At 36.4% G+C, this 26,371-nt stretch overlaps 1 protein-coding gene across 2 annotated transcripts in view; it reads right to left on the bottom strand.

Annotated features, from left to right (window-relative positions):
• Positions 1-26,371, bottom strand: part of LTBP1 (latent transforming growth factor beta binding protein 1) — a 228,185-nt gene that overhangs the window by 92,019 nt on the left and 109,795 nt on the right. For both annotated transcript variants that reach the window (XM_063305368.1, XM_063305359.1), the window contains exons 8-9: positions 8,964-9,066; positions 7,482-7,553 (exon numbers count right to left, since the gene is read on the bottom strand). In XM_063305368.1, coding sequence (XP_063161438.1) covers positions 7,482-7,553; positions 8,964-9,066 — 175 coding nt within the window. The remainder of the gene's footprint in view (positions 1-7,481; positions 7,554-8,963; positions 9,067-26,371) is intronic.

The following is a 26,371-nucleotide window of genomic DNA, read 5'->3' on the forward strand; positions in this document are numbered from 1 at the left end:
ATGATACCTGCGATCATAACTATCAAACCAGTAACAACTAATCTCCCAAATCAATAGTACAAGACAGGTACCCTATAGCAACTCAGAAACAGAATTTCATGGAGTTAGAGTATCTACTTCCTGTTTCTCCCCAGTATTCCTTAATCAAAAAAGAATATTAGCAGTTATTGTTAGTTGCATGCTTCCTGAGTAACTGTAATACTCATGTATTATTCTTTTATATTAGCCAGCTTTTTTTTCCAAAAAAAGCTTCCAGTGTATCTGAAAGAAAACATCAATGCAATGAATGAGTAGGGAAGACATACAGTAAGCTTCAGTATAGTCAGGATATGAATGTGTGTGCCTGAAGAATAGCTAATCTATTGTTTTACTACACTGTAGATCAGATATGTTTCTTTTTAAACATTGTCCAATCTATCAATACCAGTGCCATTTTACTATTAAATAATAAGAGAAGGAGAAATGTAAACCTGATTAAATAATTTTAAAATGTTTTCTTTAGTACGTTAATAAGAAAATCACAGCACTGTAAATTCTAACACTAACTACTATTTAAGAATTAGCATTTAATTGTATCAAATTATACTATAATTTATCAAGTTTTTAACAACTGTACATGAAGTGTGGCTTCTTGGTGAACTCATCAAGAAACCATTGTACTGATATTATCTTGCATTATGCAGAGACCAAGAAGTAAATAACAAATCTTACATGGCTTTGGGGCATGGGGGAAGAAGAAAATATTTTGAAATGACTGTTTCTTCAAACTTTGGGCAAAAAGCCCTGTAAGTTTTCTCTTCATTGCATACTAATTCACCCTGTGGTTAGTGACCACCTATCTAAAGCATCACTCAGAATCTTGTCCAGCTGTGTAACTTATACTGAAACCAACCTGCTAAAGCAGTTGGGAATGGAATCTGAATTAAGACAAAGGTTCTGTGAAAAATAGCAGTTTTAAAATGCTTTCATTTGCCTATCTTTATCAAACAAAATTCATAAAACAAATACGTTATTTAAAAGCAGTTTTAGAGGTTTGGGACAGTAGATAAAAATATGGGCAGTAAAAATAAATCTTAAAAGCCACTAAAGGTTCAGTTTGAATCTTTCTGTTTCTATACTGAGAAACAATGTGGCATAACAATTAAGCTTTTAGCACAGATGTTCTAAGTAATGTGCAGTCCAAAGTCAGCCCATCACCACTAAAGATCAGGACATAATGGTGTCTGACAGTTCTGGTCACAACCATACTAAACAGCCAGGAACAACGGAACCAGAAATGAACCCAAGAATCTGCCACATTCAATCTTATAGCATAACTCACTGAAAATATGTGGAAGTCTTGGACACCTTGTCAACCAGATGACAAATTTGGAACAAGTTCAAATCAATTTGTGAATTACATCATCAGTTTGGTTTATCAAATACAATACCAACTGAGATGTTTCCAGTTTAAATTCTCCCTGTTGTCTGTGAACATATCCAGAACTCAGACCTGTTTACCAAGCCTACCAAGATATATTTTGTATACCAATAGTTCGCATAGATATTTATAGGATGGATATTAGGATTCACCCAGACCATTATTATGAACTGAAACAGAGGGATGTAGAGATTTAAGAACACAGCTCTTTGATTAGGTAATGTATTATTATAGACACTAAAGAAGCCATTAAATAGAACAGAAAACCAGTATTGTCCAACTATAAACCTCAGCCCATACATATAGCAGTCCTAAAGTTCAAATCTTACATCTCTTTTTTCTGCCTGTGGATCCTAACAGACTGAAATTGGTTGGTCAGTGGGGAACCTGAGATAACCAGTATGTTTCATTTTTCAATTTGGCTGGACTGCAGTCTTCCTAGAACAATTGGATTGAATTTGTAAGCCTTTTTTTTTTTTGGTGCGCCAAACAAAACACAGTTTCTGATTTGGATGATCTTTGTATGACAGCAGAATTTAAACATAAAAACTGTGTTACATTTTTCTCATATATTTGTTTTTTTAATAGTAAATTTAATTAGGTTTCAAGAGAAGAATAAAAACTACAAAAAAAACAAAAACAAAAAACCTACAAAGAAAAAAACTAAAGAGGTGCAGAAACAGAAGAGAAAAAAAATTCAGATTTACAAAAAATGTGGCTTCCAGCTTTTAACAGCAAGGATATATAAAACTTTCCATCATCAATCTCTTACTCTACATTAAACCAAAACACCACATTATTTCTATAAGTCATTCTACTTTAAGACATAATAAAAATCACTAAGTACAGTTACTCCTCCCCCTTATATTAAAATAAAGAAAAAAAGTTCATATAAACCTAAACCTTCAAAAGATAAAACGTATTTAATTATTCCCTTCCTACCACTATTCTATACATTTCTGTCTGCTATAATAAGAATCAAATTTAAAAGCACGTAAGTTGTCTCCTATTATACTTAATAGTACAACAATTTTAATAATCCCAATCTTAATAAACCCAAAAACAAAGCCAATTCAAAACAGTAAATCCAAATCTTTAAAGGCAAATAGCATCAATCAAATCCTTAAAGCAAACCAGATGAACATTCTTCAACCCTTATCCCACCGCAGAATAAACCAGAGCAGCTACAGATCCCCTCAATGTGCACAGAGCTTTCCTCTTGAAAGAATCAAACAGCCCGAGTGCCCCCCTCAAAGCTTCCAGTTCTTTCCATGGCATTTCATCCAGAGATTGATTTTACTTATGGCTTGCAGATCACTCTCCACCTTAGATTTCTCCAACTCCATTATCCAATCTTCATCCAGCATCTCGATAAAAATCCCAGTCTTAAAAAAACCCCTTTCTATCGCTCTTAAATTCCTCAATTTCATCTACCGCATCCCCAACCTGATGGCACATTTTAAATCTCATATTTTCCACAATATCTGGATATCTTGCATAAAAGCTTGATAGAAGTCAGAAGAAATCTGTTTAAAATCCTGGTGAAAGTCAGAAAGAATGTTTGAAATCCTCCATGTCTCACACAGTAGTTTATGGCGCCTCCTAGGAGCTTAACCAGTGAAAGTCGAAGACATGGAAGAGTTCCAGAGTGTGTTTACATAAAGTGAGAGTGAGATAGCAGACATTTCTCAAGGAAAGTGAAAACAGAAAGCTGAAGGTTCAAATCAGCCGATTCAACGTGAAGGAAAATGCTAATATCTTCCAATTTAATACAAAAGTAATAACAGGAAGACAATTGTTTACTCTCAATCTTTGGAATTTCCTTTGGAAGGAAAACAAAATCCAAAACTTAAAGAAGATTTTTTTTTAAAGGTAATCCCAAAAATAATGTTAAGCACTAAGAGAACCAGCTTCTCTTCGCTTTGGAAAGCCTCTCTTGGGGTACATATACTTAAAAAAAATACGAATTGGTGATTTAGAAATGGGGTGTCTGATCTTAGTGTCCCTTTAAGGCTACAGCGTGGCTTGGAAAGTCATGAAGTCCCTGCCTCCCAGCTGGCTCTTACCAGTCAAATGCAAAACGCTGTTTGCGACCTTCTGGCTGCAAGCAGCCGTCCGGAGGACAGATGGGGTGATTCCAGGTATTCTCCTTGATCTGGAGAATGTTTCTGGGCTTCAGGAAAACCTGACTGAGCCCCCCAAAAGTTACCACATCGTCAACTCCACCGCTGAACCAGCGGGCACAGCCATTTAGCCTGCCATTCCCAACAGAAGCGCATATATTTGTTAATACAAGGCTTAAAAAGTAATTATTTCTAATGATGTTACTTCCACAAAATTTATTTTTAAAGAATTAGTGTTTGAGAAGCTGAAGGGCACTGGAGATCTGAATTCATCTGAAGTAAATAGATATTTCATTTATTATTAATCTCAATCTTCAGTCTTCCGTATATTTAGTTGTTGCAAGCCACCCAGAGTCATTGGGATTTGGGTGGCAAACAAATTCAATAAACAAATTAAAAATATTTTGCTCTTCATAATCACCAACAGGAATTGGGTAGCTCTGGTTTTTGTTACATTGCATTTTCATTCTCTTCACTGAGCAACTAGTATACTGATTTTTTTCTCTTTATTTTGAATATATCTTTTAAAAAGATTTTGTTGTCCTTAGCATTATTTGCTAATGTCAACTCATTTTAACTTTAGCTCTCCTGATACCCTAACTACAGTTCTAAGTTCCATGTCTGCACTCTTCCTTGGCAACCTATCTTTCTTTCCATCTCCTGTATGTATTCTTTCCTGTTTTTAGAGCTTCACTAAGCTTTTTGTAAAGCCACATTGGCTTTTTCTGCTGTCTTTTATTTCTTCCCTCACTGAATTTGTTTGCAATTGTCTTTCAATATCTTTTTTTAAAGAACTCCTACTCATCTGGAGTTCTGCTTCCAATTAGCTTCTCTTGCCCTGGACTCTAACTTACAGTTGCTCTGAGTTTATTACTGTAAGATCCAATATGTATATTTGATAGCCTTAGTTTCTCTTAAAATCAAGAATTCCAGCATTACGTAGTTACCTTCCCACAAAATATTTGTTATTTTAATTTTCTTAATTAAGTCTTCCCTATTGATTAGCATCAAATGAAGAACAACTGATTCTCTAGTGCCTTCCTTCACTTTATGAAGAAGAAAATTGTCAGCAAGACAAGTCAGGAATTTCCTGGAAAGATTATGCCTGGCAGAGTTTGTTTCCCAGCAGATGTCAGGGGAATTTAAATCCCTCATCACTATTGCTTCAGGCCTCTTGGAAAAATCTGTAGTTTGTTTTTGAAAGGCATCATCATCTTCTCCTTCTTTGGGGGCTGGGGTTATTAAACACCAACAATATTTCTTCCTCTACTTACTTTAACTCAGGTGTTCTCTGGAGTATCAGTAAATTCATTCACTTTCTGAGCAGATGTGGATACTTTGAACATACAGTGCATCTATGCTTCCCTTCCTCCTGCTCCTTTAGAATGGAATACCACATACTGTGGAAACCCCACCCCAAAATCTCTCATGACCTCTCCCAGCACTGTAGATGTTGAACAGACGTTAAATGTATTAAACAATGAAGAGGGAAGAATGGATCACTGTGGGATGCCAAGAGATAATGTCTATGGCATTGAAGAAGTATCTCCTAACTCCTACATAAAGCCCCTGTGTTAATAAGAAGGCTCAACTACTGTGGTCTTCCACAAAATCATAATTTAATACCATGCAAGAAACAGACTGTAGCGTGAATGTCTTAGAATTGAGTATGTAGGATGTACCAAAATAATACATATTGATACTCTCTCCTTACCTCTTCCATCCATTAAAAAACTGGAAGATTTGCTTCCATTTTTTGTTTAATGTGATCTGATGTGTCTAAACTCAGGTAAATTGTTAGATTTTACTCCTAGTCAACTCCAAATTCCATTTAAAAATCCTGGCATGTGTCAATCAGCTATTAACAGTAATTGCAATGCACAGTTCAGATATGACAAAAATAGAAGAGGATAGGAGACTCTTTGCATTGATGACAGTTAAGAGGGCAGGAGGAAACACATGAATAAAAGTTTATGACCTTAATCCTAAGGTACACGTAGGCTAAACAACAGAGTTAAAACAGACTTTTTTGGAGATACATTTTTTCACCAAAATAGTTGTTCTGTAGATATCTAATTGCAAAGAAAAAGCTAGTCACTGAATGAAATACAAAAGGTGTTCACTTCAAATACAAGACCAACTGTAGATGTTTTGAAAGGACTAAGATTCATAAGAGGAGCATAAAGCAATAATTTTCCTCCAAAGCTTAGGTCTTCTCGATTCTATTCTTCAAATACAACCTTATGTGGAATTGATAGAACTTCTAAAGTTGATAAGTGTATGTGCATTTGCCATGAATACACTTGATTTGTGAAAAAATAAAAACAGCTGTTTTTACTGTTAAGCAATTATCCAGACAGTTTTTTTTTTCATTCTTAAGAACATTTATTTATGAATTTATAACTGCTTCAGTTAAGGCAACTCTGAGGGATATACAAAAGCAACAGTCATTGCCAATGCAATAGTTTATTTAATGGAGAATGTTCCACTTCTCCCAGAAGATAAAGGGTGAAGTCTTCCATCAGTTCCATCTTTAATTTTGGCTTCCCTTTTCCTAGCAAATATTTTAATAAGAATATAGCAAATAATAACATACTGCAATAAATTCTCCATTTTATTGTTACATAGTCCCAAATAAAACCAATACATTCTATGTTCAAGCAGATACAGAGTTGAATCGGGCAGCGAATGGCTTGAATGAAAAAAGATATAAAGTCTATGTCCACATTTGTTGTGTTTCACAGCAACTCAGGAGATCATTAAGTTTGTTTAGTGAAAGGCAATTGTTATACCACTTCAGGAGGAAAAACAAAATCTTAGTTTAATAGCCTATGTACTAAACAGTTATAATTAATCTGCAAACATATAATACATGTAGAGATTAGTAAGCAATTTGTTTCATTGCATTAAGGTGCTCAATGAAATACTCAAGGGCTGGCTATTAAACATTCCACTTTGTAACCTGAGGCTTTTGACGGATGAAACCTTACACCTATTAGATTGAACTTCCCCAGTCTGATGCTCTCCATATACTGTATGCTGCTAGCTGCAGATTATGGAGGTGAAGTCCAATACATCTGGAAGACACCACCATTTCACCATTGGAGAAAACTGAATGAGAAATTTAATGAAGAAAATGGGATGACTGTAGGAAATCACACAACGTCTGAAGAACCATCTTGCTGCCATCAGAAGTCTAGCTTGGAGTAATGGGTGAAGGGATTTTTTGTAATAGCATTCACACTGTGTAATTTGCTTATGCAAGGGATCTCCTTAGGTCAGGGATCTTTTGCAGCCCCCAGAGCACCCCTAGAGTGTGCGTGGCCATAATATTCAGCACAGAGTTGGGGAAATGATAGGTGAAGTCAGTACCTCAAGGAAAAAAATAGATCAAAAATTTTGTTTTTCCCTGATAAAGTTATATCATGTCTCCACTGACTAGTCTCCTGAGGTCTTTTAGAAGTTAAATAAATTTAAAATAAAAAATCTGCCCCCTATCCTAACCCATTGTCATAATCAGATTAAGCTATTTTACCATGATGGACTTGGTCAACTATTGGTTTCTATAAACTCCCAAAATAAGTTTTTAAATTATTTTGATGGTATTATACTAAGCGTTGACATATTATGATTTTAATTATGTTGACTGTGAACCACCTTGGGCATTGCTATCGGCAATGGGAAGTCATACTATAGTAAGACAAATAATATAATGTATAATTACTGTAGTTATTTATAATCATATAAATAATGCACTTTAAATTGTTTTTGCTCTTGATTATCATGTAATCCATGTTGTTTTTAAGCACAACGTTGTCTTTGTCTAAATAAAATAGTGAAGTCAGATGTATCCCTCTAATTCCAATTAAGTAAACAGAACAACACACCCTATTTTAAATCACAAAAATTACTCAAAGCAAATGCTAAAAATGTCTTACCTTGACAAAAAGTAGCATTAATTCTCTTGTAACCTTGTGGACAATCCACTACTGGGCTATATCCAAAATAAGCTAAATTTGAAAAAAAGCAAAATAGAAAATAAAAAATGATCCACTTGTAATAATCCAAATCTTTTAAAGTACAATGCAAAGCTGCTCAGAACATAATTTGCCATGATAGCAATATTAGACAATGAGAGTTAAAAATAACTTTTAAACCAGGGATGGGCACTTCCTCAGTCCAACTGGTTGTATGTCATGCTGGATTGAGGTATTCTCATGTCTGCTAGCATAGGCCTATGCTTATATGCCCATACACACATACAGAAATAAATCCTCTCTCCTTAACCACAGTCTCAGTTGCACTGTGATATGTCAAAACCTCCTTCAATCATCAGCCCAGTTGTTCAGACCCCTTTGATTTACCACTGTTCCAGCCATTGTCACAAATAAAAAGTAATTTTCCTGCAAGGCTCAACCACTTCTGCATCAATTCTCCTCAGTGAAGAAGCAATGAAAGCAAGGGAATACACTGAATAAATAAAATAATTAATATACACCAGGGCCAAATTGGAGCTTTTTAGCACTGTATAGCTGTAGTACAGGAGGATGAATTGCCTCCTGTAAACCCCAAATATTGGATTAATCCCCCTATACTTAGCAAGTTGACTGGAGTCCTGATTTGAAGTATTCGTGTTAGGAAACAAAGTTATGCTATAATCTTCTGTTGGGGTTGCTGCTTTTCATAAATAATATTTCTCTGAGTGTTCAACTTGTATAACATTTAAACTTATTTCAGATTTCCAGTTCCACACCACAACACTTTCTTTTAAGGGTTGAACCTTGATCTTAAATAAAAGGTTATATTTTAATATGCCTTAAATACTGTTAATTTGCTTTTGGGAACCATTTGGTCCCAAGTTGGCATTAAAAATATTTCAGTCTTTCAAGGCAGCAGGATTCAGGATGCTAAAAGCCACTTCAAAAGGCCACAAAAAGCCTACTTTCATCCAACATCTATTACTATCTGTCGAGTAATACCCTTTTGGTTGAGAAAAATGTCAAACTATTATGGGAACAAAGTGACCCTGATATCAGTTTCCTGTGAATGAGTCAACCACCAGCTATATATCAAAAGTCTGAACATCTTGTTTAGCTTCCTCCTTTTCTTTTATGGATTGTTGGGGATCTTAGATGGGATAAGGGCATCGCTTCTATTTTCCTACACAATTAGTAGGCACGTGAATGCTTTCTTCTGTCAGTTTGCTCTGGAAAAGAACTTCCACATGCTTACACAAAGGAAGGAAGGAAGGAAGGAAGGAAGGAAGGAAGCAAGCAAGCAAGCAAGCAAGCAAGCAAGCAAGCAAGCAAGCAAGGCAGGCAGGCAGGCAGGCAGGCAGGCAGGCAGGCAGGCAGGCAGGCAGGCAGGCAGGCAGGCAGGCACTCTACAAAATAAGAGAAAACATATCTTTAAAGGGTTACCTGGTTTCTTTGGACATTTTTGGCACTTGTTAAAACCCCAGGAAGTCCCTACGGTCCCACAGCAATCTTCTTGCTTCGAGAGGCCAGGAAGTGCTTTGCTACACTGGAAAATGTTGAAAAATCCAGGTTAGTCTTGCTGAAAGACAGATGACTTCTTCCATGCTGCTATTTTGGGATCTCCCAGGGCCAGGTGGCCCTTAAGATTCACCAGAGCCTGGACAAGAATTTAAAGACTTCTGCTTCAGGTCTTCAGTTTTTCCTGTATGGACTAGCATTTTACCTACAGTACATCTCTCAAAAAGCTTTTGCAAATTAGTCTTCATGTATTACTGTGGCTGCGTAAGAGTTCTTATCCACAGTCCTGTTCTGTGCTCCAATTTTGTTTTCATGTTGGAACCTCATCTGCCATTTGCCTTCTCCATGTGTGCCTGACTTCGAAATGTTTTTGCAAATGAGGCAAAATTCTTGCATCGCTATAACTGTGTATGTACTTCCCCTTATTAAGGACAATCAGTCTGATGAGTTGTGGAAGCAGAATGAATTATGGGTTGAAGGAATGTGATTATGTGGCAGAGTGAATTAAAGAACTTTAGTTTTTCATTATGAGTATTTTACCTATATAACCCAAATAGTTCTTGCAGCTTTGATAGTGGGAAGGTAATTTATGGTTATCCCATGTTGAGCACCTGTTCCAGTAAATGAAACACATGACTATTCTGCCTACTAAAATCCTTATTTAATGATGAAGCGAGCAATGCAGGAGATAGCCAAAGGAAAATGATCAACATAATCAGTATATTATTGTTTATTGTTTTTATCCTCTAATTATTTTGTTGGTTTTCCTCCCTGGTTATAATTCTCCTGCATTTTTTTGTGCTCTTACTGCTGTAAACCACCACTACCATCAGCTGCATGATTCAACAGTCAACAAATGCACTAAATAAACCATCTTATTTGTTGCATCAGCCCATAATGAAACAATTCTGTACAGAGGGATAGGCAACCTTTCCCAGTTCAGCATCACATTCCATTAGCAGTAATCTGTCATGGCTGCCTATGTTTGGTGGACAACTGAGGCTTCAGCAAGCAGACGGCATGTCCAGAGCTATAAATGTATCGGTTCAGAAGCAAGAACAGACTGCTTTTGCCACAAGCCCGAACTGCTTAGTTGCAGAGGGCCTCAGAATTTAGGCCAAGTGCCATAAGTTGCCACTCCAAAGGGACACCTTCTGCTACAGGTGAATTCAGCTCCAAATGATATTTGGTACGCCACTAAAAATGCTGTATTTGCAATGGTATACCAGAAGCCATTGAGGCAATAGCCAACACCCTGGTTAAGAGAATGAAACATAAGAAAATCAACCAAAATGACAGTCAAACTGGAATCTCTGCACAGAGAAAGAAGAACTAGCCTTATATAGGAGGGAAATTTTTAAGAAGATGCACATCCCTCAGATACATGATTTTAAGTACTAAAATATTGGCCTATTCAGAAGAATCCTGGGCCAAATACTAAGGAAATTGTTAATTATTGTCAAGAGGATTACTGGGAATTAGGAAGCACTGCCAGCTGTCCTGGGTCAGGAAGGAGCAGGAACCCTCTTAGGTTATAGGATAGGTGAGCATTAGGAAGACTACCAGATCAACAGCCTTCTATAGCATTTCCCTAAATATACAAGCCTTTCCTTCCAGCATCCATAGAGTAAGCCAGCCCTGGATAGGCCTGATTCAATCAAATTTTCTTTGATTCAATCTATTTCAATCTATTTCAAAGATATGAAATTAAGTTATAGGTGAACAAAAACTTAAGCACCTATTTATCCTTCTTTATACCAACAACTCAAATGTTTCCTTATAAAAGTATATAATACTTTTCTCCACTGCTCTTATAAGGAGAAAATAGTGCTAGTATAATATCTTCTCTGTCAACCCCTATATTACATTTATAAAAAAATGTTTCTAGTTACTCATCTCACTGCCAAGTTTATGCTCTGTTTATTGCTGGAACTGCACAGATAGACACACCCTTTCCTCTCTCTGGATAACTTACATGTAGAGCTGAAACAGACCTAAAAATTCAATTTTGAATTAACCACCACAAATTTGAAACATAAACATTCAAGAAGTATCTGTTCTTGGATTTTTTAAAAAGAAATACAAACCTATTAGCCAAAAATGTTAACTATTATCACAAAAGTCAACTTTCTCTCCCAGTTTTTCAAAGTCTCGAACAATCCAAGTTCAAAAAATAGCTATTAAAACATAAATTAAACAGAGGCAAATATTAACTATAGTCCAATTATATTATTACACATGTGGGATGATTGAACATTGACTTCCAATGATAATTTATCTTGGTTTACAAAAAAAAATCAAATGCTGCTGTTTTAACAAATCAGAAGCAATAGGACAGAACTGATATAAAGGCAATATCTGAATATTTCCATTCTACTAGATTCAACTTTCCATACATACTCTTCAAAATTTAAAAACTGATCAAATATATAAAGATCATGAAATTCCAAAAAGCTTTCCAAACATTATTTAATGCACCAAAGCATAAGTAGTTTTAAAATCCTGACCTAAAGGGCTGCAAATCCTTTTACAGATAAATAGCTGATTAAAATATAAATACAGCCAGATTTGTAGATGATAGCATGGAAAAATCCCAACCCAATAGTGATGCTTATGCAAAAAAAAAAAAAAGGTAGCTTTTTTACCGTTTATACATAACCAACCTAAATCTGTTTCATCCTTATGATACATTGCAAATTTAAAAACCTACAATCACAGGTGTTAGATTCAACATTATGTCTCTTCATACTAGGCAGTTGCCTAGTTAAGAAGTGATGAGAGCATGTCACTAATGTGAGATTGCTCTGATCCAGGCAGGGCCACAACTGGTTTATCAGCTAAAGTTGGGCAAAAGCCCTCCTAGTCACAGCCTCCACCTGCCCATTCAGCAATAGCTGAGAGCCCAGAAGGATTCCCAAATCATGGACTTGCCTCTCCCAGGGGCAACACACCTCCACTGAAATCCAACATTGGAACGGATTAAGAATTTTGATGGACAAACAGTAACTCCATCTTGCTTGGGTTCAATTTCAATTTGTTTTTCCCATCTAGGCCCCTTCCAGTGATACTGCACCCCAAACCCATTGTTGACTTTTCCCAGCAAATACACGTAAATGTTAAACAACAGGGGAAAAGAATCAGTCTCTGGGTATGCCACATACGAGGGGCCATGGGGCTGAGTTTTCCTTTCCATCACCACTGACTGCAACCCCCTGCTAATGCAGGAGTAGAACCATGGTAATACACAGCTTCCCAATCCCAGCCCCACAGGTGGTCCAGATGGATACCCTAATAGTATCAAAAGCAGATGAGAATTCTATCAGGGCCAGAATGGGTGCACTACCTTTGTCTAGGTCCAGGCAAAGATCATTTCCAAGTGTAACCAATGCTATTTCCATTCTATGCCCATGCCTGAATACTGACTGAGAGGGGCTTAGATAACCCATTTTCTCTAGGGTACTCTGTAGCAGAATTCCCACAATCCTGTCAACTGGACAATAGTTTTGGATGGACCCAGGGAGGACTTCTTTAGAAAGAGTTGCACTACACCCTCTTTCAAGGTTGCAGGCATCACCTTCTTTCCTAAAGAGGCACTGACAATCTCCCACCAACTAGGCCTCTGCTTGTTTAAATAGATTTAAAATGGCTTATTTCAGTCCATTTTGTCTGAAAGCATCCATTTTAGTACATGGAATTTCAATTTTACTGATTTCAAAATTTTCTCCAATTCATTAGTTTACATTCCATGTTGCAACTGTGTGTCTTATGTTTCCCATAAATCATGGAACTCCTCTTTCACTACTGGCATTATCAATAACCAGACTTTGTTCTGGTCTCATGTAATGGGTTTGAGACTTCCAGATCTACTTACAATATTTTGATATACTAGTAACTAGGGGTGTTTCTTCCATACTGGGAGACTTATTATCTGGCACCCAAGCTGGATTAAATGTTATATCTATGCCCATACAATTTTCTTAGGAACAAATGTACAAGTGGTTTGCTATCCCTTTCTGGATTTTGGAGTTTCTTCTCATAAATTGCTTGGCTTCCTTCACATCTAGAGTCTCATCCTCTTTGACTTTATCAGCAAGGGTGACCCCAATCAGAATTTTATTCTGCTGTTGGCATCATTCTAAGGGTCACTGAAGCTACTGTGCAATCCTATCATACCAAAGTAGTAATGTACAAGGGGTATTTTGTCATGTCCCCCATTGCACTGCATACATGCATCACAACGGGGAACATGCCTTTCCGGAGAAGGGAAGGAAGGAGGAAAGAATCAGTGCTAATCCTTTAAGCACTCAAAGACAAATACAAATAAAGGACAAAGGAGCCATACCTTTGCCCTGACCCGAGAAGCCATCATCCTATCTCCCTGACATCTCTGCATTACCCCGGGGGACACACCTGCGCCGGACACAGGAAGAGGACAGAGGTAATCAGCGCTAATCCCCCTGATCGCCCATTGAGACTCCGGAATCGCACCCTGATCGCCCATCAAGACTCCGGATCAGGACTTTGGGACAATGGGGGGTGGGGAAGGATCAGGTCCGCACCATGGGTATTTACCGGCTACCTCGCACACCATGTGCTCATTCCCGTCTTTCTCCGTGTATGCATTCTATTCCTAATAAACCGGAAATCCTTAGCTCTGACTAAGTGAGTCTGTGTCTCTTTGGGAATAAGGCAACCATCACATATTTACAGAAGAAATATAATACTGTACTCTGGATATCAAATGAAGGGGAAGTGAAATAATGCAATACTTTCTTCTCTACTCTTAAGTATCTAACCTACTGTATAATTTGTCTATCCCAATCTGGTGCCCTACTGAATGCACTGGATGTCTACTCCCATAACTCCCACCTGCCATGCAGTCTAGATATTATGCATGTTAACATTTAATATATCTGGAGAATACTCAGTTGAGGAAGGCTTCCCAGGCCAATTAAGATGCCTCAGTTCCATAATTTATAGGACTGAATTACTGATATATCCTCTTGAATATAAAACAGCAAATTTCATAATAAACTGCTATGAAAGTTACATCTAATGTACTAGACCCAATTTTGGTTTACTAGTTATACCACATGTGATTTGTTGAAAACTAAAGAGTCAAAACCACAAACAAGCGCTTAACTTAGAGTCATTGGGCAATTTGCTGCCCTGAAAATAATAAGAGTTAAAATTATTGTACAGATGCCACAGCACTGATGAACACTGAACATAGAAGAACAGTCGTGAGTTGATTATAGTCAAACATAGATTGAAACTCAAATATCAGATAATACTTGTATGATTTATTGATTTATTTATATTTCAAATTTCTATCACCGCCCATCTCTCCCGAAAAGGGAACTCTGGGCGGTGATACATTTGTACTCAGTGTTATTGGTGCTACAAGCCAGAGAAATTAAGGAACGAGATGATAAGGAATATAATCTTAACAATCAATCTAGATGTCAGGTTTCAAACCTGGACTGGGCAAGAAACAGAGGTGCCTTATTCTTAATTTGTTTCTCTTAACTAGACTCAGTAGAAGACTCCCAGAAAACAGTTCAGTTAGATTATAAACTTTTTTGCAGACAAGAATATAGCCACTAATACTTCAGTTGATCGACAACTGCAGAGGGTCAGACCTAGTTAATATATGGATGGCAGACTCCCTAGGAGTTCCAAGGATGCTTCTAGACTGGGAAGTTAACAAAAAATCCCAGAACAATGGAATGGCAAGCCACTTCCACATCTGTCCTCACAAAACTGCTTGGATGCAGATACCAGGAGCTGGATTCAACTCAATGGTGCCTTTGCTCCACTGTAATTTGAAACCTTTTTAACAAAATGTTTACTATTTTCCTTTGATTGTACACAATCATATTTTCAACCATATTAGTAGGGAGGGATTTGTAAAGAGACAGTGATTAAAAACCATATTTAATATAGCAATATATTAGCTATATTAAAAGAAACACCCCCTCTTTTAATTAACCCTGGATCAATTACAGAGCTAATTGCAGTGGACATTATGCTATTCTGCATGTTGGATTTGGCTCTGAATGGGAGGAAATCCATGCTTGTGGTTCAAACTCAATGAAGAAGGATGCATCACCAACTGGTCAACACTCCAAAAGTGAGATAGGGCCCTGCTCACCATCTGTTTCAACACTGCTGATCTAGTTCAAGAAACCATGCACATAAGCTACTCCTGTTATAATATAATAGAGCTCTTAGTATGAAAAACAGCTTCATAGGAATGCCAAATTTTGCTGCATGTGAGGATCTGAAACACTCCCATAATTTAATGATCCACCTGCTGCCTTCTGTTGGGAATTGTCATTTTAAAAACAATATAGACAATAAAAAGGAATATTACAATACTGAGGATGATTGAAATCAACTAATGTAATCTGTGAGGTCATGACTTGGATTCAGCTTGAAAACAGTAATTTTGATTGCCAGAATAACGTTCATTCTGGAATAATGACACCCTGCAAGTCACTGGAAGGACACAGTACTCCCCCACATTACAGGTAGGTAAAGGTAAAGGTTTCCTTTGACATTAAGTCCAATTGTGTCCGATCCTAGGGGGCGGTGCTCATCTCCGTTTCAAAGCCGAAGAGCCGGCGTTTGTCCGTAGACACTTCCGTGGTCATGTGGCCGGCATGACTATATGGAACGCTGTTACCTGCCTGCCGAAGTGGTACCTATTAATCTACTCACATTTGCATGTTTTCAAACTGCTAGGTTGGCAGGAGCTGGGACTAGCAATGGGAGCTCACCCCATCACGCAGATTTGGACCACCGACCTTCCAATCGGCAAGCTCAGCAGCTCAGTGGTTTAACCCGCAGTGCCACCGCATTCCCTGCATTACAGGTAGTCCTCACTTAATAACCCTAATTGGGACTAGAATTTCTGTTGCTACAGTAAGTGATGCAATCATTAGGCGAAGCATCATGTGACCGCACCACTTAGTGATGGCAGTTCTGGTAGTCCCAGTTGTGGTCATTAGCACTAGCTGCCCCCACTGTATTTTTTCTTCTGCTGCTAACGAGGCACGCTAATGTATTTACAAATAGTCAAAAGGATAAAATCATATTCCAAAAGGAAGGAGGGACATTAAGGGAAAAAAAAAACAATTTGAAATGCTAGTACAAAACCAACACCACCTATTAGGACATATGTACATACATACACTTTTATTTATATATGACACAGAGACACAACAAACAAAAAATTGTATGATAAAATGGATACAAAATTTTAAAGAAACAGTCACAACACAATAATGGGAAGTGTTATGGACTAAATCTATAAGATTTACACCAGGTTATAACCTAAAGGAAAATTGGTACAAAATGTTCTATGGATGGTATACAACCCCATCAATAATATCTAAGATGGATAAATCATACAGTAATAGATGTTGGAAATGCCATGAAACAGAAGGAATATTTTATCACATATGCTGGACATACTAAAAAAAACAACCCCAAAGTCCTGCAAAGACATACATTGTGCAATACAGAAACTTTTGGAATTTACATTTGAAATGAAATGACAATTTTTTTACTAGGTATAATCTCAGAAAAAAATCAACAAGAAATATCATAATTTAATAAGATATATGAGATATATGCTCACAGCAGCGAGAATAAATGTTGCTCAACACTGGAACAAAGGCACAATTCCGACAATATCTGATTGGGAACTTAAACTTGGAGAATACGCAGCAATGGCAAAACTAACACTATATATACGCAATAGAAGTTTAACTAAATTTAAGCCAGAATGGTTCCGATACATACAACACGTCACGCAGCACAGCAAATATAATCATCTACAGTTTGGCTCCTAAGGGGGCCTAAATGTGGTCAAATATTGCAAATTAGCAGATGTATAAAAAGGGGGAAATCAGAACTATGTATTTAATAGTTCTTCTTTTATTCTCTTTTTAATTCTCTTCCTTTTTTCTTTTTTTCTTTTTGTATTTTAAATTTTGTTAAATTTGTTTTGTTCATCTATTTTTTCTTTTCATTAACACACACACACACACACACACACACAGACACCAAGTAACAATACAATGGCGATTTTAATATCAAGTAATTTAGTTTAAGACTGAAACCTTCGTTATAACAAATACCTTGATGCAAGTCGCAGCATGTTCTTTACTTTTTCCTTTCCAATGTTATACTTAACTTTGAATGAAAAAGCCAAATAATTTTAGTGCCTGAGTTTCTAGGCAACAATAACACTGATATCCTAAATTGTAGCTAATATTGACAGAAATCTACTTTTTTTCTTTTCTTTATTTCCAATACTCTAAGTAACCTAAATAACAGAATGTCAAAAATTTGTATTTATATCATATAAATATCACTGTATTGAAATAAGAGACTATTTGTGCTATAAAATATTTTAAACTATTTTTGAAGAAAAATGCTCCATAAGGAAAAGCATGAAACACCTGATTTTTAAATTGTTTTAAATTAGTAATGCTAGTAATGCCAAATTATAATGTGGCAGTTTACAATGTAGAAGTGAGTTAATGAAATTCATTTTCTTTTACTTCTCTAGGGACTGTTTGTTAAATATCTGCAGATGGAGAAAGCATTTCTCAGAGCCTATCGCTATTCAAATCCCTCTGACTTTACAGTTTAAACTGTGTTACTGCTGATTTCACATGCTGTTATTTCCATGTATCCATGCCAATTCCTACTTGCACATTCACTTAAATAAAACAAACTAATAAAGCTGTTTATAAATAATTACTGAAGTGAGACGGATTCTATCTTTGTAGCAATATCAACTGTTCCAGAGCGAATGGTGTATGCAGACAATCTGTTAAGCGGCAAACTGCCACCAATCAGAGGGAGTAATTTATAGCTGTCCTAGCCACATACTTGCTTCACTCAGTTTCTTTCAGTGTCTGGAAAAAGATGGAGACTGAGGAGCTCAATTTTTTAGACTGACCTGATTCTAGTCATAATTTTTATTTTGGAAAACCAATACTACCTGCCGTTGATACCAGCCTTGTATTTAAGCACTCGTCTGATAAGCACAGGCAGGTGAGGATATGGAATTCCATACAGGTGTCCAAACAAAGCTGGAGTTCTCCATCTCTCCTATATGTCCAGCAATAATATCCAGCATGACTACTGCTGAAGGAAATAAGCTTTCTGCCCCTCCCTTGCCAGCCCCAACAGCCAATAGTATGCTGGCTGGGGAATTCTGGGAGTTGGTCCACACATCTTCAAGTTGCTAAGGTTGAGAAACAGTGGGTTAGACCATGTTTTTTAAAAATTATTTTGCAGTAATAACTTATGTGTAGGATAAACATATCACCAAGACTTCATTTAGCAACTGAATTGCACAGCTAACAAATTATGCATAAAAACGTATAAAGATTATATAACTGCCTACATTACATACATAGCTAAAATATGTAGAAAAAACTATTACTCTTGTAATGAGAACACATGCATTAAGTAACTCAATACTTGATTTAAACATCAGTGACTACATTAAAATATAACAATTATAATAAAACAGATGTAACAATGGGGGGTTCTATTGAAGCTTTTTCTTTTTCTATATAAACTCCTGACACATGGTCAACATATGCATTAAATTATATTTATCCTACTTTCAAAATGTCCAATAACTCTTTCAACACTCATTAATCATAAGGAAAATTAGTAGGGCACACATTAGAAATACAAACTTTGCTGTCTGTATCACTAACACTATAAACATATTTTGCGGAATAACAAGATATTTTAAGTCATATCAAAGGCATTCTCATGAGAATAAAATGAAAAGCAGCTGAGTGGGGAAGAAGCAAAGGAAAAGAAACATAAACTTGCTTCTCTGCTTGCTTTTACCACTATTCTAAGCTACCAGTGCTGTTGGCTTTCAGAAAGAACCAGACTACAGTATAGTTATGAGGGTTACCAATGTTCTAAATGGCACAGAAAAAAGACTAAGGGCTGCAGTAGAATTTAGGGAACTTGAAGACAATGGCAATATGATTTTAGGGTGTTAGTCAACTCTTGTCCTGATTACTGTACTTTGGAATAGGTAGAGCTGCCTCTGATTCTTCAATTGCTGCAGAATAAGCAAGCAAGCCTCTGATTCTCCAGTTGCTGCAGGAATGTTGGGTGACACAACCCTTCTGTATAATCTCTCATCAGCCTTCTAACAATTTTACTGGCTGCCCACTTATTTCTAGGCCCAACTTAAAGTGCAGGTGCTTATTTTAAAGAAACATACTATGTTCCAACTCTGTGGTTTAACTCTAATAAAGTATCCTAGAGCCAGTACAGATGGTTTGAACCTTTCTTGTGTTTAGGGAAGGAAAAAAGAAACTCATGCTAGAATGCTGAAATAAGAGGCACATTTATTTATTTATTAGTTTGATTTATATATCCCATCCCATTAAAATATTAGAAGATATTGTGCCTTTCTCCATTTTATGTCTAAACATATTCAGCCAAGATTGCCCAGATTACAACTATTCTAAAATTTGCACACCCCACATACACAGAGTATTAAGTATCTTTTAAAAAGTATAAGAATCTGCCCAGACTTACACTGAGATTATTTTTGTTGGCACTGGAAGAAGAGTGACTGGTAAAGTTCTTCAATTCCCTCTTTTCCCTGAAGCTTCAATGCCACCTCCCATGCTATCTGAGGATTCAAAAAGGGAATCACGAAAAAAAAAACCTTCTCTGTACCCTTTACCATTGGGAAGCCTCCATTGGAAGGTACTGTTGATTCACCAGTCCTTTGCAAATAAAAGAATTGCTCTATAATTTATTATTTGACAAAGGCAATAAATATAGCACCTTTGTAAGCCAGTCTAAAAATATGGGCCGGGTTACAAGATAACCAGTTCCTGCAGCAAATGCTGTGGCTTGCCAAAGAAAAGGCTGCACATACATGTACATTACATTATCAGTCTCATCTGCAGATAGTAAAGTCAACCCTAATCCCAAAGTAATTAATAAAAGATTTTAGAGCACTAAGCCAACGTCAGAAATCCACCATGCAAGAAAATAAACACTGAAAACTGCCAACTGAAGTAACATTATAGAGATTACTCAGAACAGACACAAATATTTAAACTGCTTACATTAAAAAAAAAAAGAGCAAGGCCACACAGCTCTAGAGTGAGATGATTCCATTCCTGAATAAAAACAAAAAAGAAACAAGTAAGAAAACTCATCCCCTTAGCTTGAGATATCACCTAGCTTTTAAAGATTTTAGTGTTAAAATTATCTTGAGATAATACAAATCTTCTTTAGGGAATCTGCAGAACGGAGCAGGAATAAAATGCTATAGAAAACCGCGCAGAATGTCCCATAAACATCACTTGTTGGTTAAGTAATGAACAGAGCACCCAAGTCCCATCCAGCCATTATCCAGAACGACTGATACTTTAAAAATAAAATGCCTTCCATCAGAGGGAAATGCAAGTATGTTAAAGGATTCACTGGCTACTGGAAATTTATAAGGATGTATAAGGAGAGATCCATGAGGCAGTGGATGGTCTTCAAATGGGAACTGCTCCATGGAAGGAATATTTACTCAGGTTGTTATTTTGTTCAGACTCTGCAGAGTTAGCCCTTCAGTTAAGGAATTGGCTGCCTTCTGATTTGAGCACTGAGCAAATTATGAGTGATTGTTTATGCTTGAAATTTTATTGCGAAGGATAAAAATAAATGCTACTGATATTTTATGCCCCATGTTCCAAAACAACTTGACTTGCTCTAGGTACTCTGCAGCAGATGCTCTGCTTCAGCAGCAAAATGTCTTGGAACAACTCCGATAGTCTGTGACAGTAGCTGAATAGATCATTCAGTGTTTAACTTCTATGCAACTCTGTGCAGTTAAGATTCCACATCCATCACTATTTTGTCTTGCAAATTTACTACATAATAAACTAAGTATTTTTTAATACTAACATGTTCATAAAATGTTCACTGTGCTATGTTATTATGAATGCATTAAAATGATTAACCATACAAGCTAGATATGAGAGGGTGCAGAGGGCACCCACTTTGTCTTTAAGTGGTATATCTGTCACATTATTTCAAAAAACTGTTAGCCTGGGACAATGGTTAAATTACTTTGGATTAATGTATATATAAGTTTAATTTCAAATTGAATAATTACTATTAGTGTCCAGTCATACATACATACATACATTTGTGTTCTCCTTCTGACACATTAAAAATTACAATGTAATAACAATGTTTTAAGATTTCTGGGAGCCACATCCAAGGCATTTGAGGGCTTCAGACTATCCACTGAGAGAGCATGAGACTGATTTCTGCATGGAAAATGAACTCCATTTTTAAAATTAATTGGGATAAAGTATCACCATTGCATCTGAAGAGTTGTCAGTTTTATTGTGAAGAAGTAATATATGCTTAGCAGGAGACAAGTGAACACTTCTAAGTACTGTTGGGAGCTCTGGATCAGTATCCATGTGCATAGGGTGGAAGGAGAGAAAGTATGATGTTTTCCCAAATTCCCTGATTTTAGATATGAAAGTGATATTGTGTTTTTTGTATTTTAACATTTACCTATATAGTCTAGAATGAAGTTCAGTAATAACCAAAGTAAAACTGCTGACAGTTTAAAAAATCTTCTAAAAGTAGAAATCAAACACACAAAATTAATTTTGAACTAAACAAGATGGTACTAACACTCGGGTTTTAGGTCTACTAGCCATGTGCCAATATTTTTTTTGAAATAACATTAATTTATTCTGGAATTAATAAAATAAAATATTCAAAATACGAAGATGGAGGAAGAGAACTCATTTTGAATCTCTCCTAGCTCTCCCTATTGTAGCCATTTTTTTTCTGGTACTTTCAAAGAGCCAATATTGGCTTTAAGCCCAAGGCTTATTTTGTGCCAGATGTATTCCATGATTATGTATGAAAACAGCAACTGAATTGTAGAGTGATGGCAGAGATTAGTCTGGGACTTTCCAGTAAATCTTAGGCTGTTTCCCCAGTTCAAACATCTCCCTCTGTTTCCTTTCCTTTTGGGGGTGTGGGTGTGGGGGGTGTGGGGAGTAAATTCTCATTTTTGAACCATTATTTCTTTGATTTATAACTTCTTATTGCAATGTTTAAGCTTTAATATCTTAGGCATTATAATGACATTTCAGTTTAAATTAATGATCTATGTGAAATATAGTGGTTCACAGATCTGTTAGTAATGAGATCATGTAAGTCACAAAATATAACCTTTGAGATTCCCCATGAATAGCTATGAACTAAAAAAAAGTTACGAGGCTGACAAAGTCCAAAAATAGTAATAGTATTCATTTAAGAACTTCCTGAATGTTCTATCTAGAATGAAGTCATCAAAGGATGAAAAGTCAGGGTGCAAATATACTTTCTATGTCAAGGCTTTGATTAGAGAAGGAAAAGTCTACATTTGGGAAAAAAAGACCAAATTTTGAGCAGAAGTTCCATCTCCAAAGAGAAGCATGTTATATAGTACTCAAACACCCATAAAAATTGAATATATTTCAACAAAATGATCAAGCTAACAAATGTTACTAATTTGAACTAATCAGCTAAATTACTAACACGTAAATTAACAGCTAGTTATTCTGGAAGCACAGATGTATTTTTAATCAACAAAGTGTTACTTTGGATTTATGGCCTTTAGTGAAGAGGAACTGAGGAGCCTTATGATGAAGGTGAAAGAAGAAAGTGCAAAAGCTGGTTTGCAGCTAAACCTCAAAAAAACCAAGATTATGGCAACCAGCTTGATTGATAACTGGCAAATAGAGGGAGAAAATGTAGAAGCAGTGAAAGACTTTGTATTCCTAGGTGCAAAGATTACTGCAGATGCTGACTGCAGTCAGGAAATCAGAAGACGCTTAATCCTTGGGAGAAGAGCAATGACAAATCTCGATAAAATAGTTAAGAGCAGAGACATCACACTGACAACAAAGGCCCGCATAGTTAAAGCAATGGTGTTCCCCGTAGTAACATATGGCTGCGAGAGCTGGACCATAAGGAAGGCTGAGAGAAGGAAGATCAATGCTTTTGAACTGTGGTGTTGGAGGAAAATTCTGAGAGTGCCTTGGACTGCAAGAAGATCAAACCAGTCCATCCTCCAGGAAATAAAGCCAGACTGCTCACTTGAGGGAATGATATTCAAGGCAAAACTGAAATACTTTGGCCACATAATGAGAAGACAGGACACCCTGGAGAAGGTGCTGATGCTAGGGAGAGTGGAAGGCAAAAGGAAGAGGGGCCGACCAAAGGCAAGATGGATGGATGATATTCTAGAGGTGACGGACTTGTCCCTGGGGGAGCTGGGGGTGTTGACGACCGACAGGAAGCTCTGGCGTGGGCTGGTCCATGAAGTCACGAAGAGTCGGAAGCGACTAAACGAATAAACAACAGGCAAACATGAAGAGGTGTAGCTTTTTAAAATATAGCACCTACTTTTGAAGCTAAATGGGGGGGATATTTAGAAGCTCCACCCTTATTTTCATTTAAAAGACAAAGCAGAGAATGGAAATCTTTGATAGGCTGTCTATATTATGCCTTGAACTTTAGGGAAAAAACATTAGGAACAATAAAGATGCTTTTAAAAATTAAATTGCTTTTTTGTGGAAAGCCCTAGAGAAATTTCTACAAGTATTAAAAGAAGGAGCATCTACTCCACTTCCTGAGGTGGTTACTGTATCCACTAAAAAAAAAAAAAAGCGGAAGCAACAGAAATTTTCCAACTGGCAAAACTAAGTATTTTCTCATTATTTCAAAAGAATGAATACCTACCAATTCATTTTAATAATATGTTCAATGAAAACACTACAGTAATTTTCTGATGTCAGTGTGGGTATATATTGCTTATCCATTCCAATAATATCCAAATTGCCTGATATTGATCAAAAGAGAAAGAAACCTATGTGTTCATTTATAGTAAAAAATAAAAAATGAACCTGTCATAAAGCTACAGTCATGAACTCCTATACTTAAAATTATTCTACCTGACTGATGATATTGCTTAGGAAAAGGTAGAAAGCTAAGGATAACAGATGTAGGCTTTCTGTAATCATCATTATAGACATATGAACACTCCCACAAATATGTTACCTGGACCACGTTGATAATCTGTTTACCAAGCACTAGCAGTCAAACAGATAATAAAGCAGGTAAGTATCTTGAAGACAGTGCCATGAGTGATGTCAGAGTCAGCATGGCTTTGTCAAAAATAGGTCATATGAGACAAACGTCATCTCTTTTGACAAGGTAATTACTTTGGGAGACAAGGTGAAAGCTGTAGATACAATCTGATTTCAGCTAAGCTTTTGACAAGGTTCCACATAACATTCTCATTGGCAAGCTATTAAAGGATGGTTTCAATGACACGTGGTAGGGTGGGTCCACAATCAGCAGGCTAACCACATTCAAGAGAGTCAGCAATGGTGACTATGTTGAGTTGGAGATCAGCAGCCAGTAAGGTAACTCAGGGATCTGTCCTGAGGCCAGTATTATTCTACATTTTTATTAATGAGCTGGTTAATGAGGTTGATGGCCTGCTTATCAAAACTGTGGATGACACAAGATTGAGAGTAAAACACCCAGAATGTTAGAATGAGATTGCAATTTAAGAGCTGAGAGAAAAAGTATGTCCTTCAACAGGAAGAAATATAAGGTATTATATTTAGAGAGGAAAAACATAAGACACACATACAAGATGGGACATTGATGGCTTGGAGACACTTTTGGTAAATGATTTGGTTGTGCTCATTGACAACAAACTGTAAATGTGTCAGTTGCTATAAAGGCTAATTCAGTTCCAGTCTGCAGTAGAACAAGCATTATATCAAGAGGTATGAAGTCCTCTTTACTCTGCACTGGTGAGACCGCATCTAAAGTACAGTTCTGGAAACTACATTTCCAGAAGGATATTGACAGATTAGCACATGTCCAGGGAAGGGTGACAAAGATGATACAGGAGCATAAGGATGTGTCCTATGAGGGCAGGCTGAAGGAACTTAGGATGTTCAATCTGGAGAAAGAATGAACAAGGGGAGATATGGTATCAGTGTTCAGGTACATCTAAAGGTGCTACAGAGCGCTACAGGGAAGTTGGTCAGGATCTATTTTCCATTGCCACAGAAACAAGGACCAAAAATAATGGTATAAGATACAGCTACATGGATTTCTCTTAAATATGAGGAAAAAGGTCCTGATGCTAAGACCTTCTCTGAAGACTTTTAAGAAGAGGCTGAACAGCTGCCTCCCAAGAATGTTTTAATTGGTTCTCCTGCACACTGCAGAATTTTGGACAAGATAATTTTTGTGGCCCCTTCCAACTCTACAATTCTGTGAATCTGTGAAGTTGGACAACAACAGTCTACTGAAAATAACTTATATTATGTATTTTAAAACTCATTAATCTAAGCCTTTTCCATCATATATATCTATTAAAGTCTGATTTGGGAAAGTACCTTTGATCAAGGGATGTTAACCTACAAGTTATAAATTCTTAACTGCAAAGAAACCTCTTTTGAAAGTGAAAGTCACAGAGTTGTAAGGGGACATTTGGGCTATGAAGTCCAAACCTCTGCAAGTACAGGAATTCAAAATAAAGCAAATGGCTGTCTAGCCTCCACTTCAATGAGAAGACAATTTGCTTTAAAGCCAGCATGTAAGAATAAAAGAATCACAAAATTCATTTCCTGTAGAGGGCTCAGCAATATATAGTGAAATAAAGAATATCAAAAACATTTCCTCATGCATTTAAAAATCAACCTTCATATAAAAAGATAGCTTGTTACCACATCATAATTCAGATTCATTTTTCCGAAGTGCTGCAATGTGCCTGTGTGTTTTAATCAGGGGCATGTATTTTAATCTTCACATTTTTCTTACACTCCTTTAAGTTGGAGGAATATGACACAACTGAATCACAATTATTCTATTAAGTAAGAAGAAATCTAATTAACTTTATACAAAATCTTAATGTGTTAATGTTAACATTAAGCCTTTGTTTCTAAAAATAAATGGATCAATCGTATAAGGATAAAAAAATATAATACCTCCCATTTCAATCTCTCATTTTAATAATTTCTCTTAAATTGGCCATTTGGGGAACTTTCCAAAATGCAATGCCCCATTCATGCCTCAAAAACATTACAGGATGGTGATAATTATTTTTGTCCAAAATTTTAACTACTATTAATAGATTTGTAAAGACATTTTTTATAACACACTACATGGAGCAAAATAGTTTTTTGTTTACAAGAAATGCATGATAATTAAATTTTAAAGGCATTTTTTTT

This window comes from Candoia aspera, chromosome 1 (genome assembly GCF_035149785.1).
Source record: "Candoia aspera isolate rCanAsp1 chromosome 1, rCanAsp1.hap2, whole genome shotgun sequence".
NCBI lineage: Eukaryota > Metazoa > Chordata > Lepidosauria > Squamata > Boidae > Candoia > Candoia aspera.